The sequence below is a fragment of the Castor canadensis genome, chromosome 5, assembly GCF_047511655.1.
Source record: "Castor canadensis chromosome 5, mCasCan1.hap1v2, whole genome shotgun sequence".
Lineage (NCBI taxonomy): Eukaryota > Metazoa > Chordata > Mammalia > Rodentia > Castoridae > Castor > Castor canadensis.
The window spans coordinates 74,060,601-74,077,452 of record NC_133390.1 but is presented as its reverse complement, the minus strand read 5'-3'; the positions used below and the strand labels follow the sequence as shown (position 1 = coordinate 74,077,452).

General features: G+C 47.4%; 1 protein-coding gene across 1 annotated transcript; it reads left to right on the top strand.

Moving 5' to 3' along the window:
* Positions 1-4,764: 4,764 nt before the first annotated feature.
* Positions 4,765-16,475, top strand: Zdhhc19 (zDHHC palmitoyltransferase 19). Its single transcript, XM_020176467.2, has 7 exons — positions 4,765-7,789; positions 8,120-8,241; positions 8,955-9,094; positions 9,355-9,527; positions 9,847-9,952; positions 15,586-15,671; positions 15,981-16,475. Exons 1-7 carry the CDS (start codon positions 7,476-7,478, stop codon positions 16,327-16,329), a joined length of 1,290 nt encoding a protein of 429 aa, XP_020032056.2. The 5' UTR covers positions 4,765-7,475; the 3' UTR covers positions 16,330-16,475.
* Positions 16,476-16,852: the final 377 nt, after the last annotated feature.

Below are 16,852 nucleotides of genomic sequence, written 5' to 3'. Positions count from 1 at the left end.
GAGGAAGCCATGCGGCGACTACTTGAAGAGTCAGAGTCGGCAGAGTGAGATTTCTGAGTATTTTGATAGATTTTGTAAAACTGTCAAGTTGTATGCTTATGAACTATTTTATTGTTTTTTCTCCTCTCTCGCCAAATAGATTTAAACCCTATATGAGGCCAAACACAGTGTCTTATATCCCCTAGGCTGACATATACTAAGTGCTCTTTAAAAGTGGGTTGTACACTGCCACAGGAATAAAACCAGAGCGCCACCAGCAGCTAATGTCTATTGAGCACTTGGCATGCTGGGTGCTGTAGGAGATTCGATGTGCTCCTGAAGTAAAGCACACAGCTACTCTTATAAAGTACTATCTTAATTCACATTTTACAGATAAGCTGATGTTGAAGAGAGGATAAGAAACCAGGCTAGAGAGCCACGAAGTATGAACAGGGCAGAGGCTCTGGAGGTACAGGGGAAGATTCTAGGGAGTAAGGAATGGCCCATGAGAGGATCAAGAGAAGGGACTCTGGGAAGGCAGAGAAATCCTTGGAAGAGGAAGCAAGTACTGACATGGTACCAGCAGGACTCCCAGCTCCAGCTCCAGATATTTCAGTGAATCTCTCAAAAGTCCTCCAGTTTTATCCTCCTCCTAAATTCCAATTCTTGGGACAGGACAATGTAGTCATCCAGGAGTACAGTGAAGGTAAGGGCAGGAAAAGGAAGGAGTGGGCTCTGACCTGAGAGTTACTGGCCTCGGCTTCACCCTGACAAAGACATAAAATGATTCAGCTTCCTCAAGTATTTCCATCACAGTGTTCCCTAGGTCATTCATCTCTAGTTTAAATGTGCAAAGCCTTGAACTTTAGACTTCCCTGGAGCAGGTAATAGGGTGCATTGTCCCAAACTTCTTCAGGAGGGAAGGCAGGCAGCGAGAGATAGGAGAGGATTGTTGACGAGCAGGAAGGAGTCTGGAAGGGTCTGGCGCTGGGCTGCTGACAGCTGGGCAGCAGAGGTTGGGAGACCCACAGGAGACCGGAGGCTCCTAGGCTGGGTACTAACAAGGGAGGCAAAAATGGTGGGGTGTTTGTGAGAGGGAGGCTTTAGCTCTTATGGGTGCTCTTGCCCCACTCAAAGTCCCTCAGTGGCCATGTTCTACATAGAGTGGCCCTCGGGTTAGACCAGGGTGGGGCCCTCACTGGAGATCTGCCCATCCTCCACTAAGGCTTGCTAAGAGAAGACAGCTGGGTCAGCCAGATTCTTCTCTTGTCAGTTCTGACAATGAGTCACTCTTCATTTTGTAAAATGTTTTTGTAGTGTATAGTAACTGTACAAAATAATGGGTTTCATTTTGTCATTTCATTGTTTTAACTAAATTTTCTCAAAAAATTTTATAGTAATATAATGTAATGTGTGCCATTTTTAGTCATGTCTCTAAAGTAAAGTCACTTTTGAAAATCAAAAAAATTTTTAAAAAGTTTCTTCAGTTGTCCTCAGGGCTCCTCAATCACTTATTATTTGAAGACCATTGTTTCTCTTTTGAAATTTTTCCTATTGAGATAAAATTCACTTCACATCAACTTCACCATTTTTGTCCTTTTTTATTTTTTGTAGTGCTAGAGTTTGAACCCAGGAGCTTATGCATGCTAGGCAAGCATGCTGCTTAGAGCTATATCCCCAACTCCATTGTAGTCATTCTGAAATGTAAATACATTAGTTTTGAGTGTATTCACAATGTTGCACAATTACCATCATTAATCTAATTGCTGAATGCTCCATCACCCTAAAAAGAAACCCACATCCCTAGATCCTGCCCCGCCCCCACCTCCTCTGACAGCCGCTGATCTACTTTCTGTTTCTATGGATTTGATTATTCTGGACATTTCATATGACCCGAACCATGCAGAATTTCATGTCTGCAAATCAGGATTCCTGATCCAGAGACCTGTAATCCTAGCTACTCAGGAGGCAGAGATCAGGAGCGTGGTGTTTCGAAGCCAGCTAGGACAAATTGAGACCCTATCTCGAAGAAAACCATCACAAAAAAGGGGGAGGGGTGCTGGTGGAGTGGCTCAAGGTGTAGGCCCTGAGTTTAAACCCCAGTACTGGGAAATAAAAAAAAAACAACAGCAAAATTGACTGGAGGTGGGGCTTAAGCAGTAGAGCTCCTGCTTTGTCAGTGCAAAGTTCAAAGATAAAACCCTCTTCCTGAAAAAAAAAAAAAATACTTTTGACAGCTTTAAAGGAGTGCACCTCTCCTGTCCCCTCTTGGTGGCATCTATACCTCCTGTAACAGGTCATTCTTCCTTGTATCAAGACTGGGAAAATGGCCACGTTTGCCATTCTGTGGCTGATTGAACTGGACCTAAAGGCCGCCCAGGCCTTGGTCCTGGCACCCACTTGAGAATGGTAAGCTGTGGATTGAAGGACCAGATGTATGGCCAGTTTCAAAAGCTCTGCATCGATATGAGGTGGCTTTGCTGTCAACTGTGATGTCCTCTGATATGATCAACGTGACGAGAAGTTCATGAGGGACCCCACCGGACTCTTGTCAAGAAGGAAGACTTGAGCCTGGAGGTGTCCACCAGTTCTGCATAGAAGGAGCAGCGTGGAGCTGACACAGCGTGACTTGTCTGAAAGCTGACTATCCCGGGCAGCCATCTTCATCAGCGCAAGAGGGAAGGGCAACTGGCTCTCTGAGAAGCTGCATGCCCAAGGCCTCATGTCTGCCATGTGGACCAAAAGGAAGGAGGTGTGATCAGAGAGAGTTCCATTCTGGCTCTAGCAGTGTTGACACCACTGCCCTGATGGCTGGGTGAATTGATGGGCAGCAGTTCCCTTCCCACGGTAGAAAACTGTAGCTACAGAATCAGCAGGAGAAGACGTTTTGGCTATCAGGCTGTGCCTATTAACATGGGGACAATAACACAAGAGGACACTTTGAGACATCCAGACCTTCTGTAACACCTCCACCGAGGGGGTACCACTCAGTATTCCTGACCTCATCTGAGAGAGGCTGTCGTGGTACCGAGCTCCAGCCCACAGCTCAATCCTCAAGAGAAGGGAGAAAAGGGGGAGCCAAGGAACACTGGGGTTTTTTCTTTGAATAAATGTCACTTTTCATTGGGCATTCACACACCTGCAATCCCAGCACTCAGGAGGTAGGGGTAGGATTATCAAAAGTTTGAGACCATTCTAGGCTACATATGACCATATCTCAAAAAAAAATAGGACCATGCAAAATGTAGCCTTTTATGTCTGGCTTCTTTCATTACCATACTGTTTTCAAGGTTCATTCCTGTTGTAGCATCTATCAGTGCTTTCATTTTTTTGTTTTGGTGGCACTGTGGCCTAATGCTTATTAGTCACGTGCTCTATTACTTGAGCCACACACCCCAGACCTTTTTTACTTTATATTTCTGGATGGGTTCTCACTTTTTTCTTCTGGGGCTAGCCTCAGACCTTGATCCTATTTATGCTTCCAGAGTAGCTGATATGACAGCTGTGAGCCACAGAGCTAGAACAGAAATCCTCTTTTATATTTACTGATTATCCTCACAACACAGGCACTAAACAGGACAATCCTTATCTGTGAGCACATTCAGAAAATATGGAACATGATATACATATATATAGAGAGATGTTTTAATGGTCTTCTCTTCATTGAGAGGTTTGTCATGGGTTATGAAGAGAGGGAGTAAGACTTCAGTTCTACTGACCAAGCAGAAAGACACAAGGTCAATTTTATTATTCTGAATTTGGAGCCCAATATCAGAAAACAGCAACATTGACCAGGTATAGTGGTTAGTGTCTATAATCCCAGCACTCAGGAGGCTGAGGCAGGAGGATCATGAGTTTGAAGTCAGCCTGGGCAAAAAGTCCAAGAGTCTCCATCTGAACCAATAAAAAGTTGGGTGTGGTGGTGCATGACTGTCACCCAGGTATGTGGGAAGCATAAACAGGAAAATTGAGGTCCAGATAGATCTACCCGGACATAAATGAGAGACCCTATTTGAATAATAACTAAAGCAAAAAAAGGCTGAGGGTGCAGCCCAAGTGGTAGCGTGGGCATCTAACAGAAAAAGAAAATTGAGCCAGGTGCTGGTGGTTCACTCCTGTAATCCTAGCTACTCAGGAGGCAGAGATCAGGAGGATCACTGTTCGAAGCCAGCCCAGGCAAATAGTTCCATGAGGCCCTACCTCGGAAAAAAACCTTCACAAAAAAGGGCTGGCAGAGTGGCTCAAGGTGTAGGCCCTGATTTCAAACCCTAGTACCACGAAAAAAAAAAGAAAATTGAAAGAAAGGAAAGTAGGAAGGGAGAAAGAATGAAAGAAGAAAAGTGTCAACAGTTAATAGTCCTGGTGCTTGAAGATAAGAAGCGTCAGGGTGGACTGTGCTATGTATCAGGCTAACCATCCGCCTGTCACAGCGGAAGGTAAGTAGCACTTGGCACTATCAGTGTCCTTAGATGTGAGGGATCTCCTCTTGATCTACTGATATGCTTATCATTTTCTATAGACATAAAATTTCCAAAACCGATAAAAAAAGTATGTAAGAATAGATCCCATTAAAATTACTTTTACTGTGAGTGAGATAATAACTCTCTACCAGGCAAAAAACAACTTTTTATTGCATTTCTCTCCCAAGATACCAATTTTCTTCCCTCTACACATTTTCCCTGTGAAAATTAGTTTTAATGTATTTTAATAGGTATTTTAATGTACATACATATATTAAATTCTGACAAATGAAAATGTCTAAAGCTTTAAAGTTTAGCACTTAAAAATAATCTTATCACCAGGCACAGGTGACTCACACCTATAATTCTAGCTACTCAGGAGGCAGAGATCAGGAGGATGGTGGTTAGAAGCCAGCCCGGGCAAATAGTTCCTGAGACCCTACTTGAAAATGCCCAACACAAAAAAGGGCTGGTGGAGAGGTTCAAGGTGTAGGCACTGAGTTCAAACCCCAGGACTGAAAAAAAAAAACAAACCTTACAAATCACTATACTTCTTACTACATTGATTTTAAACTCTTAATTTGAAAATCATAAAGAAAGCAATGTTTCCATAAATGAGAATATAGGCAAAAATAATTGTATGTTGATCAGGTCTTGCTGTGTGGCCCAGGCCGCCCTGAATTCCTGGGCTCAAATGATCCTCCTGTCTCAGCCTCCCTTGAAGCTGGGCTGCAGACACATTCATTCCACAGGGCCCAGCTGACCAGAGACTTTGATCTGCTTTTTGTTTGTTTCGCTTGTTTTGGGGCTGGGATGGAACCAAAGGCCGTGTGCATGCTCCCCACCTAAGTGCTCTACCACTGAGCAGTCTGATGTGTTTTTAGTCAAATCGATTTTCTCAGAATGTGCCAGTTCAATTATCCCAATTCAGTGTTAGTCTATGTTTGAAAGGCAAATTAGAGGTTTTGGATGACATATTATATCCATGTCGAGTAACAATCTGAGCACTATTGAAATTAAAATCACCTCTAAAGCAAGCGCCACGCTCGGGCGCATGTGCAACTGCCGCCTCCAAGAGAAGTCTGTTGGTGACAGTAGTTCTGAGTACCAGGCCTAGGAATGGCTGAAAGAGAGGCTGCTAGTATTTATTTGGTCATTTTCAGTGCCAATCAGGATGGGAAAATGGTCTTTGCCCTTACCAAGACTTATGGGGGAAGAGTTCTCTAAACACAGAGGGGTCAGGTGCTCAGTAGCCAATGGGAAAAACAAATGTCAGCTACATGTCATAGAAAACGGGGGTTTGTTTTATGTTTTTTACGTTTTTTGGGTGGGACTGGAGTTTGAACTCAGGGCTTCCTGCTTGCAAAGCAAGCATTCTACTGCTTGAGCCACACCTCCAGTCCATTTTGTTCTGATTATTTTGGAGATGGGGATCTCATGAACTATTTGCCCAGGCTGGCTTCCAGCCATGGTCCTCCTGATCTCAGCCTCCTAAGTAGCTAGGATTACAGACGTGAGCCACTGGCACCTGGCTCTTTTTTGGCGGTACTGGGTTTTCAACTCTGGGCCTCATGTTTGCTAGGCAGGCATCCTACCACTTGAGCCACTCCTCAATCCAAAACCCAGTTTTCTCACATAATAGGACTCTGGGAGGCAGGTCAGGGCTGGGGCAGTGACTTACCAATGTCACAAGTTGCCAGGAGCCAGTGGCTCACGTTCGTAATCCTAGCTACTCAGGAGGCAGAGATCAGGAGGGTCAAGGTTCAAAGCCAGCCAGGGCAAATAGTTTGCAAGACCCTATTTTGAAAAAACCCATCACAAAAAAGACCTAGTGGAGTGGCTCAAGGTAGAGGCCCTGAGTTCAAACTTCAGTACTAAAAAAAAATAAAAAAATCTGTCACAAGTTGTGTCTTAGTAGCATGCTGACTTGTCAGAACCCTCAGCCAGCACATCTAGGTTCAAGACAGAAGAGGACAGAACTCTCAGCTGCATCTCCTTCCCTGTTATCGGAAAGATAAAAGCTTTTCCAAAAACTCTCAACACCATCCACTTATGTGTCTTTGACCAGAATTGTACCCTGAAGCCAACCCTGGAAATGAGAGAAGCTGGGAAATTATTTAGTTAAGCAGATTGTTGCCCCTCCCCTAAACTGGAACTCTGTCAAAACAAAAAAGGAAGAACTGAAGATAGAATGAGCAATGAGCACTGTTTGCTTTAATTAGCACTGGGTTTGTAAGGATGATATAGGAACATTCTCCAGTGCTTTTCATTTTCTGTGTGTGTGGTACTGGGGTTTGAACTCAGGGCCTACACCGTGAGCCACCCCATCAGCCCTTTGTGTTAGGTATTTTCAAGATAGGGTCTCGGGAACTATTTGCCAGGGTTGGCTTCGAACTGTGATCCTCCTGATCCCTGCCTCCTGAGTAGCTAGGATTACAGGTGTGAGCCATTGGTGCCTGACCCTCATGTGCTTTCTAATGATCTTGGTATTAACCTGCTTTCTGTTACTATAACACAATAACTAAGATAAGTACTTTATCAAGAAAAGAGGTTTATTCAGCTCACAGTTTTATAGGCTTAAAGTCTAAGACTGGATAGTTCCATTACTTGGCTTTTGGTGAGGGCTGCCTTGGCTGCATCACATAGTAAATGTCACAGGTGGGAGGGGAGAGTGCAGGGCCAGAACACTGGGAAGGGGTCAACCTTGCTCTTTTTATAACCTGCTCTCACAGGAACTAGCTTGAGCCGCACCCCCACTCCATTTGCATTTGTTATTTTGGAGATGGGATCTCACAAACCATTTGTCTGGGGATGGCCTTGAATCTCAATCCTCCCAAGTAGCCAGGATTACAGGTGTGAGCTACCAGGGCTTAGCTAGGCCCCAACTCCCAAAGGTTCCATCACCTCAGCTCTGAGGACCAAGCCTCCAGCACACAAACCCTTAGGGACAAACCACATCCACTCCATAGTGATCTCCAACAAACCAGCCTCCCAGGGACAGCACTTCTCAGGCTCCAGCATGTGTGTGGACAGGGCATGAGGAGTTGCTATTGGAAGTGTCCCTGTTCCTCAGCCTCTGTGATGTCATTCTGGAACTTCTTCCCTCCGTTGTCGTGGCTTCCAAGACTGTTGTGGCCATGGGAATCTGGGATCCAGCAGGGGAGAGGGAACCTGGTGGCTCTGATCTCCCCTGGGGGCACAGGAGGTTCAGCAATGCCATTCTTAAAGGATCACATGCCTCCTGTGAAGGAGCCCCAGCCACCACCTCTTTCCTGGTTCCTCCCGAGCATGTTTGCTGCCTTCAATGTAGTCCTACTGGTCGTTTTCAGTGGCCTCTTCTTTGCATTCCCGTGAGTCTCCTATGCAAGTTGTTAAATTTCTTACAAAGAGACAGAAAGGAGAATACAAAATGGTAGTGTGGAGGGGGACACAGAGGGGATCAGAGGTCAGGGAAAGGACATTGTAGTTAGAGGGAACCAAATGAACAAGAACAGAGGTCTAAAGTACCTGGAGCATATGGGAAGCCCTAGGTGGCTGGTGATGCTTGGTGACATTTGGTGGCACCTCGCCCAGTGTTTAGAGCTATGCTTAAGGTCTAAGTCCTGATCCAGGTGAGCCTGGGTTCTAGGGAGGAGCTCTGGGTTGCTCCAAATCAAGAGTGAGTCTGGTTGTGGTCTCAGTTGCAGGTGGTTGGTTCAGAAAGGGGAGTGGGCCTTTCCTGTGATCACAGGCCTCCTCTTCATCCTTACCTTCTTCAGTCTCATTTCGCTCAACTTCTCAGACCCTGGTGTCTTACATCAAGGTGAGCCTGAGCCCCCTGGGAAATGGAGGTGGCCCCGCCAAGGGCTGGTGCCTGTAGGGGAGCCTCAGGACCCCTTTACCCCATGTCATCATTGCTCTGGCCCTGGGATATGTTCATTTCCCAAGCCACCAACATGTGAACAAACAGAATCCTGAAGGGCTTTTTTTTTTCTGGTACGGGGGTTTGAACTCAGGAACTCACCCTTGGTAGGCAGGCGCTCTACTACTTGAGTCACTCCTTCAGCCCTTTTGTTGTGTTGGGTATTTTCAAGATAGGGTCTCACGAAGTATTTGTCCTGGCTGACCTAAAGCCTCCATCCTCCTGATCTCTGCCTCCTGAGTAGCTAGGATTACAGGTGTGAGCCATCAGCACCCAACCCCTGGGAGGCTGGGGGGGGAGAAGCCAGTGGTCTTGTCCAAGCCAGTTTGCTCTTTGTCCTTCCCATTATACACAGGACTTAAAGCTTTGATCACTGGTCCAGAGGCTAAGTTCTCTATAGAGCCCAAGTTCTATGTACAGCTCTTCTGGCTGGAATCCCATCTTCCCTTTGAATACCAGCCTCTGAGCGGTGGGCTTGCTCGGTAGGGACAGGGGTGCCCTGCTCACCTCCTCCCCAGCCTTCTTGTGCCCAGTGATGCCGTGGGGCTGCCTGGAGCAGCAGAGTGATTGATGGAAGGGCTTCCTGCTGCCGCCCAACCCTGTTTCCGTGCTAGGTTCCATGGAGCAGGGCCCCAGGATGGTGCAGGTGGTATGGGTGAACCACAGAGCCTTCCGCCTGCAGTGGTGCCCCAAGTGTTGCTTCCACCGCCCGCCCCGTACCTATCACTGCCCCTGGTGCAACATCTGTGTGGAGGTGAGTGACCCGCTTGTCTGACCTCTTGTCAACCCATCACCCGGTCCTGATCAGGACCAGGAGCCTTACATACAGGGCAGGGGTGGGTGTGAGACCACCTTCTAGGACTGCTATAGGCCTAGGAAGCAACTTCCAACCATTCTTGTGGCCAGGGGTAGTGGCCTGGAGGGCAGGGCTGGGGAAGGGCCAGGATTTGGGGTTGACTGAGGATGGCACAGAGGCCAGGTCCTCGAGGCCTGCTCCCTCTCCCTGTCACCCAGGACTTTGACCACCACTGCAAGTGGGTTAATAACTGCATCGGTCATCGCAACTTTCGCTTCTTCATGCTACTCGTCCTGTTCCTCTGCCTCTACTCCGGCGCCCTGCTGGTCACCTGCCTGATGTTCCTGGTTCGCACAAGCCACCTGCCCTTCTCTATAGACAAGGCCATGGCGTATCCATAAAGGCCCAAAGGACCTTTGGGGGATGGGTGGGCACAGTGGGCGGAGCTAATGGTGAGCGGAGCAGGAGGGGGAAGCCGCTTTGCAGGATTAAGGTGGGAGGAGTCAGGAGATGGATGGGGGGGATGGGAAGAGAGACCACCGAGAGTTAAGAATCTGGCGGGGTCATGGAGTGGAGTAGGAAGGTTTGAAAGTGACAGGCGGGGCGACAGCGTGGGCTGAGGGTTCACGTGGGTGGAGTGCAGGCAGTGGATGCGCTGGGCCGGGGCCGGGGCGCGCAGATCCGGCGGGCGGTTCCTTAGCGGGCTGCAGCATCCTGGTGGCTGTGCCCTCGGCGGGCTTTCTGATGCCGCTCTTCCTGCTGCTGCTGATCCAGGCCTTGTCGGTGAGCGCTGCCGAGCGCTCCTACGAGGGCAAGGTATGCGGGCCTTGGGAGGCTCTTTGCCCCTTTCCGCTCTTTCCACTGCCCCCGGCCCTGGTGGTGCCTCGCTGACCCTGCCAGACCATCTCCTAAGATGCAGCAAATCCTGGAACCGGGTGGACACGCTCCTGCCCCGGTGCATTGCACGAGCGCCTACCGTGTGCGAGGCTGCGTGTGTAATCTGAGGGATGGGCGTACCGGTGAGTCAGGCTGCATCCTGCACTCAGGTTCCCTGGTAAGGACCCTGACATCCGGGAACGCTCAGAAAGGGCTCAACTCAGAGAAGCAACTGGGACTTCCAGGTGCCCACGTGTAGAGGAGGACGGGTGCTTTTGAAGGGGTAGAAGAGGGAGGGGAGGGTGTTGCAAAAAGGCAGGGAAGCTTGAAAATGGGACGATGATGGGATGTCGAGGAAACAGTTCTAATTCGAGCACAAGATGGCCTGGACAATTAAGTCGACCCCTTGGGATTGATCAGATTGAAAAGACCTAGAAAAATCAAGAGCGAGATTTAGTTGTCATACTGTGGAAACCTGGGAGCCACGGGAGGATTCTTTTAAAGTCAGGTGTACGGAGGAATAATTTAAAGTTCATCCTTTTTTAGCGTGCCCGTTAGGAATTTTCACAAATGGATAGCATCCTGACACCATCACCACCAAGTTTTGGAACAGTTTCATTACCCCATGGCCAGTTTCTCTATTTACCATAGTTCCCTACCAACCACTGATCTGTTTTCTATCCTTAGGGTTTTTCCTTTCTAGAAGCTCGGATAAGTGGACTCTCCTTGCCTTTTGAGTCTGGCTTGGTTCACTTAGTGTATTTGAGGTTCATTATGTGGTTAGTCTATTCTCTTTTATTGTTACATAGTATTGGGTTGTGTGAATGCACTGCAATAATCCACTCACACCATCCCCAACAATGGTGTACAAGTACACCAACATAATTTTATTTTCCTTTCTGCTGGGTAAATTGTTAAGGGCTGCATTACTGGGTCATATGGTAACTGCGTGTTTAATTTTGTAAGAAATTGCTGAATTGTCTTCCGAGATAGCGTGTTTCTTTTTTCATTCTCACCAACAGTGTATGAGAATTCCAGTTGCTCTTCATCCTCACCAACATTTTTGTTGTTGTTGTTGTTTTCAGAACTGGGGTTTGAACTCAGGGCTTACACCTTGAGCCACTCCACCAGCCCCCCTCCCGTGTTTTTGGGATGGATATTTTGGAGATAGGGTTTTGTGAACTATTTGCCTAGGCTGGCTTTGAGTCTCAATCCTCCTGATCTCTGTCTCCTGAGTAGCTAGGATGACAGGCATGAGCCACTGGTGCCCAGTCTCACAAGCATTTGACATTGTCAGCTTTTAAAAAATTTTAGCAATCTAATAAATGTGTGGTGGTGTCTCTTTGTGGTTTAGATTTGTATTTTCCTAATGACTAATGATGTGACTATCTTTTCAGGTGCTTATTTGCCATCTATTTATCTTTGGTAAAGTGTCTGTTCCAGACTTTTGACAATTTAAAAATAATTGAGTTGTTTTCCTATTGAATTTAAGAGCCCTTTATATATTGTGGATTCAGATGTGCTTGCAAATATTTTCTTGGAAGTTTCTGAATCTGATGATGTACAATTTATCAACTTTACCCTTTTACGGATCATGCTTCTGGTGTTGTCATGAAGGAATCTTTGCTTAATCCAAGGTCACAAAGATGTGTTTTTCTACCTATGTTTTATTTATTTATTTATATTTTTGGCAGTACTGGGCTTTGAACTCAAGACCTCACACTTGCTAGGCAGGTGCTCTACTGCTTGAGCCACTCTGCCAGCAGAAGTTTTATAGTTTTAGATTTTACCTTTATGTCTCTGATTAATTTTGGGTTAAATTTTGTATATGGTTCGAGATAGGGGTCTTTTTTTTTTTTGTGCTGGTGTAGTGGCTCAAGTGATAGGGCACCTGCTTAGCAAGCATGAGGCCCTCAGTTCAAATCCCAGTAGAACCAAAAAGAAAAAAAAGTGAAAAAATTTGCTGGGTGCGTGGTGGCTCACACCTGTAATCCTAGCTACTGAGGAGGCAGAAATCAGGAGAATCGAGGTTCAAAGCCTGTCTGGCCTAGACCCTATCTGAAAAATTCTTCACACACACACACACACACAAGTTGGGTTGGTGGAGTGGCTCTTGGTGAAGGCCCTGAGTTCAAGCCCCAGTACTGCAAAAAGAGAAAGAAAAAAATTTGAAAAACTCAACTGAAAGCCAGGTGTGGTGGCACACACTTCTAATCCCACCACCAGGAGTCTGAGACAGGAAGTTTGTGAGTTTGAGACGCACCTGGGTTACATGGAGAGACCTTGCCTCAAACAAACAAAAAAGCAAAACAAAACAACAACGGAAACTATAAAGCAACACTGATCATAATAGTACGGGATTGGTGAAAATATAGAATCTAGAAATACATCTAGCTGTTTGGTTTTTAAATTTTATTTATTTAAGACAGGGTCTTGCTTTGTAGCCCAGGCCCTTCTGCCTCAGCCTCCTCAGTGTTAGATTTACAGGCATATGCCGCCACACTTGTTTGCTTGATAGTTTTAAAATCAGGTGTAATGTGAGTTCTTGAACTTTGTCCTTTTGGATAGTCCATATAAACTTTAAAATCAGCTCGTTGATTTTTTTTTTTTTTTTTTTTTTGCGGCACTGGGGTTTGAACTCAGGGCCTTGTGTTTGCTAGGCAGACGCTCTACCATTCTACCAGCCCAGCTTGTTGACTTCTAAACACAAATCTGCTGGGATTTTTATTGAGATTGCTTTAAACCTGTAGATCAGTTGGAGGAGAATTGACATTTTTGAAAAACTTGCATTTTGCAATCCATGTACATGCTATACCCTTCATTTGTTTGCCTTTGATGTCTTTTGCATTTGTAGTTTTTAGTGTATAGATCATGGATTCATTTTGTTAGATTTATGTCTAAGTATTTCATGGTCTTTTGGTATTCTTGTAAACGTGTCTCTTAAGTTTTCAATTTCCACTTGTTCATTATTATAAGAAAATACAATGGGGTTTTGCATATTTTGAATCCTACAATTTTTCTGGATTCACATATTAGTTGTAGAAACTTTTTGTTGATTTTACATAGAAAATCATGTCATCTGTGAATAAGGACAGCTTTATTACTTCCTTCTCAATCTGTGTGGTGAAGTGAAGCCTTTGCGCTGTCTTGGAATGTTGAGTAGGAGTGGGAGCAGTGGACATCCTTGCCATGGGATTGCTTTAGGAAGACTGGGGGACAGTATTGATGTGAAGTGGGGGCTGTAGACTCAGACAGATAGAAAGACAGAGGAGCTCTCTCTGCTCTCTACCTCCCATCCTTCTAGTCATCACATCCATATTTGATTCCCCATGTACCTATGACTCCTCTGCTCTGCCTTACCCATCAGCCTGTCATCTGCATGACTTGTCTTCTCTCTCCAGCTCACAGCCACCATTTCAGTTTGTGCCCATGCCATCTTCCCTTCCCACATCTTGTGACTCTTCCAGCCCCAAGCCATAGGCCATTGCCCCCCTGTCCAGGACCTCCAGCCTCCAGGCACCTACATGTGGCCTGTCCACTGGGAGTCACCAGACAGGGCTCTTTTCAATTACTCACAGCACCCATTTCATCCTTGCTGGTGCTACTGCTCTCAACAAGTGACCCAAATCAGAGGACAATCCTCAAAGGACTCTTTCTGGACAGTGCGCAGCAGTCTCTGAGACTGGACGTGATGCTTCCCCATCTTCTTAGCACTGGACTCTGCTTCCTGGCTGCTGCTCTGCATGTGCCTGTGTGCCATGGCTAGGCTGCCTCCTCCTCTTGTGTGGTCCCCTCTGTGCTTCCCGGACCACTTCCCACAGTGCTCAGGTCCCACACTGAAGCTGCCTCACCACTGTAGAAGCTAGGCTGTCTGTGGTCTTGGCAGTGTCTTCCGTACCCAGCACAGGACCCAGAACACTTTTGAGACCCAGAACTGGGGGTGTAGTTCAGTAGTTCTGCATTTAATACCCAACATAAAAAAATTGGAATAAACAAGTGAACCAAGAAATGAATCAACACTTTGGGAGAGAAGGAGAGAGACAGAGAGAGAGATCTGATGCCCTGATTCCTGCCCCCTTGGGGAGGAGGAGGAGAGGGGAGGCAGTTTGGGGCTGGGCAGGAGATGGAACATGAAGATGTGACTGGGTTCTAGTCCTGTGGGGTATGAGGATGTTTGAGACACAGACTAGGAGTAGGGGTCCTGGACCTGGAGCCAGAGAGAGGCTGGTGTGGGCTCTTCAGGGCTGCTGGGTCCCCTTCAGGGCTGAGAGGGTTCTATGAGGGCAGAGGAAGTACTCAGATTTACTGCTCAGTTCTTATGAATTTTCTTAATTATCATTTAAATTTTTTTCTATACTTCATGCAAACCAACATTTTTCTACACTTCACACATACCTAATAAATCAACTTTTTCTCTAAATTTAAAAATTCTGTAAATGTAATGAATCTCTTATAAATATTTAATCAGAATCACTAATAGGATACTAGCTTCTGTAAGTGCTGTGAGCACATGAAAGAAGGCAGAAGCACATACAGCACAAGGATTCGTGGGGACATGGTGGGATACTCCAGAGCTGTCCTGACATGGTGTCCTGGTTCCTTCTGGTGAAATGTTGGAAGTTAGGAGCACAGGCACAGAGCCAGTGCGGGTGGGCAGAGGTGCTGCTAGGCTACTTTCCATTGTGACAAAACACTCACTAGCTAAGGCACCTGCCTGGGGAGGAAGAAGGGACGCAGGAGGGAACAGGTTAATGGGTGGAGGAGGAAGGGAAAAGGAGAATGTGGTCACCCACTCCTGTAATCCTAGTTACTCAGGAGACAGAGATCAGGAGGGTCAAGTTTCAAAGCCAGCCGGGGCAAATAGTTCAAGAGACCCTATCTTGAAAAAACCCTTCACAAAAAAAGGGCTGGTGGAGTGGCTCAAGTTATAGGCCATAAATGCAAAGCCCAGTACCAAAAAAAAAAAAAAAAATGTGCTTGGGAGGACTTGACCTTTGAATTTGACCTTTACTGCATTGTGTGCAATCAAGTCTTTAGCCCAGATTTTCCTGGAGCAGGTGATTTTGGTTAAAAAAATCTGATCAGGGACTGCACACTGTTCCTCTAGACAGTGAAATTCAGTGAAGGCATGAACTTAGAGAGAAACAAGAAGGGGAAAGAGGATAAGTAGTGTCAGGATGGCGGGACTGTCTTTGGGGCAGTTGAGCAGCAAAAGGCAGATTGAAAGATGTGAAGGAGGCAGCAGGAGGACGGATGTGTGGTCAGTGGAGACAAGGTGAGGATGCTGCAAAGGGAGGTTCTAGGTGATGGAGCAGGGAGAGGGGTAGGCAGAAGTAGGTACAGTATCAGCAATTGCCTAGAGAGAGCTCTCAGAAATGGGGGGTGGTCTGCCTGGGAGTCCAGGAAGACAGGAGACCCCAGCCCACTCATTCTCCTGTTTCCCTGCCTTTGGTGTCTTCCTGAAGCCCTGGGCTGAGCCCTGGCTGAGCTGACCAGCTCAGGGAGGGCCACAAGTGGATGCCTGTCCAGTCCTGCTGGTTCTGAGCTCCTCTTCCCAACTTCATCCCCTCCAGTGCAGATACCTTCAGGGATACAACCCCTTCGACCAGGGCTGTGTCAGCAACTGGTATTTAACAGTTTGTGCACCACTGGGACCCAAGTGAGTTAATAAACCAGAGGCCCAAATGGTGGACCCCGGGGGCTGTTAGGGTAGCAAGAAGCTGGGCCTTCTGTCCTTGGGAGTTTCTCCAGGGCACTGTGGGAACTTCTTGGAGCTTTGTCGCCTTCGTGGGTTTTTATCCCATGGGTTGAGGGAGCTGCAAAGTGGATGAATCTGACCTCAGCTCCTTGCAGGGCTGAGCCCTGGGCAGTGTCCCCCACACTGTGGGCAAGAGGAGGTTGGGAGATAGGGCAGGGAGATCAAGCTAAGGAGAGCTGTGACCCTTGGCACCTGGTCTGTTGTCCCCAGGTACATGTCTAAAGCTGTCGGGCTGCAGAGAATGGTGGGGCCTGAGTGGGTGCCCATGTCGACCCTGCGCCCCTCGGCACACTGTCCCACAGCCCTCCCTGGGCTCCAGCCCCAGCCCCAGCCCCAGCCCCAGCCCCAGCCTCTGGGTCTCTATACACCAGGGAAGGTTCCCCCAGGGAGTGGCAAGGCTGCAGCTCTCCAAAAGGTGAGAAATGCGGTGTGGGGATGCATTGGGAGAGAGGGGGCATCTATAGGCCACACAGATACTGGGGGAAGCTCCCTGTGTCAGGCCAATGCTGTAGTACTCAGAACTTGGGGGAGTGGGATTATCGACCTGGAGGGGCATTGAAAGGAGGTTCCCAGGCCTCCAGAATACCCCCAGGAGTCCCTGGAGACACAAAGAGAAAAGACTGCACCACAAACTTTGCTGGCTGGCCCTGGGCAAGTTACTTACCCTTTCTGGGCTCAGTTTCCTCAGCTATTAATGCACACTGAGACTAGTCCCGTAGCTCTAATATTTGGAAGAGGGTCCCTTTATTTAAAGGCGATTTTTACTGGAAACATATATAGGAAACATAAATCGGTGGAGCATTAAAGGTGCAGCAGGGAGGGTGGATCTCTCGCACTGACACTCTGTCATGCCAGCCCTCTCCTTTCCTCTGCCTGGGGAAAGGATGGCAGGGACTTGGCTGTGGGCTGTGGGGGAGTCTGGGGGGATCCAGCAAGGGCCCCTCTGTGTTAGCTTCATGCCAGCCCAGCACTGCCTCTGCTGCGGGATGTCCCGAGACGAGGCTCGGCCTCCCGCTCGCCCCTCCGCACCTGACGATGCCAGGAACACCTGCACTTGCACCTCAGCTCCTGAGCCCACGTGG

Coding starts and splice junctions, on each gene's coding strand:
- Zdhhc19 (XM_020176467.2), top strand. CDS start 7,476: ATGAGGAGTTGCTATTGGAAGTGTCCCTGTTCCTCAGCCTCTGTGATG. Junction 7,790..8,119: donor GGCCTCTTCTTTGCATTCCC/GTGAGTCTCCTA, acceptor TTGTGGTCTCAG/TTGCAGGTGGTTGGTTCAGA. Junction 8,242..8,954: donor CCCTGGTGTCTTACATCAAG/GTGAGCCTGAGC, acceptor TTTCCGTGCTAG/GTTCCATGGAGCAGGGCCCC.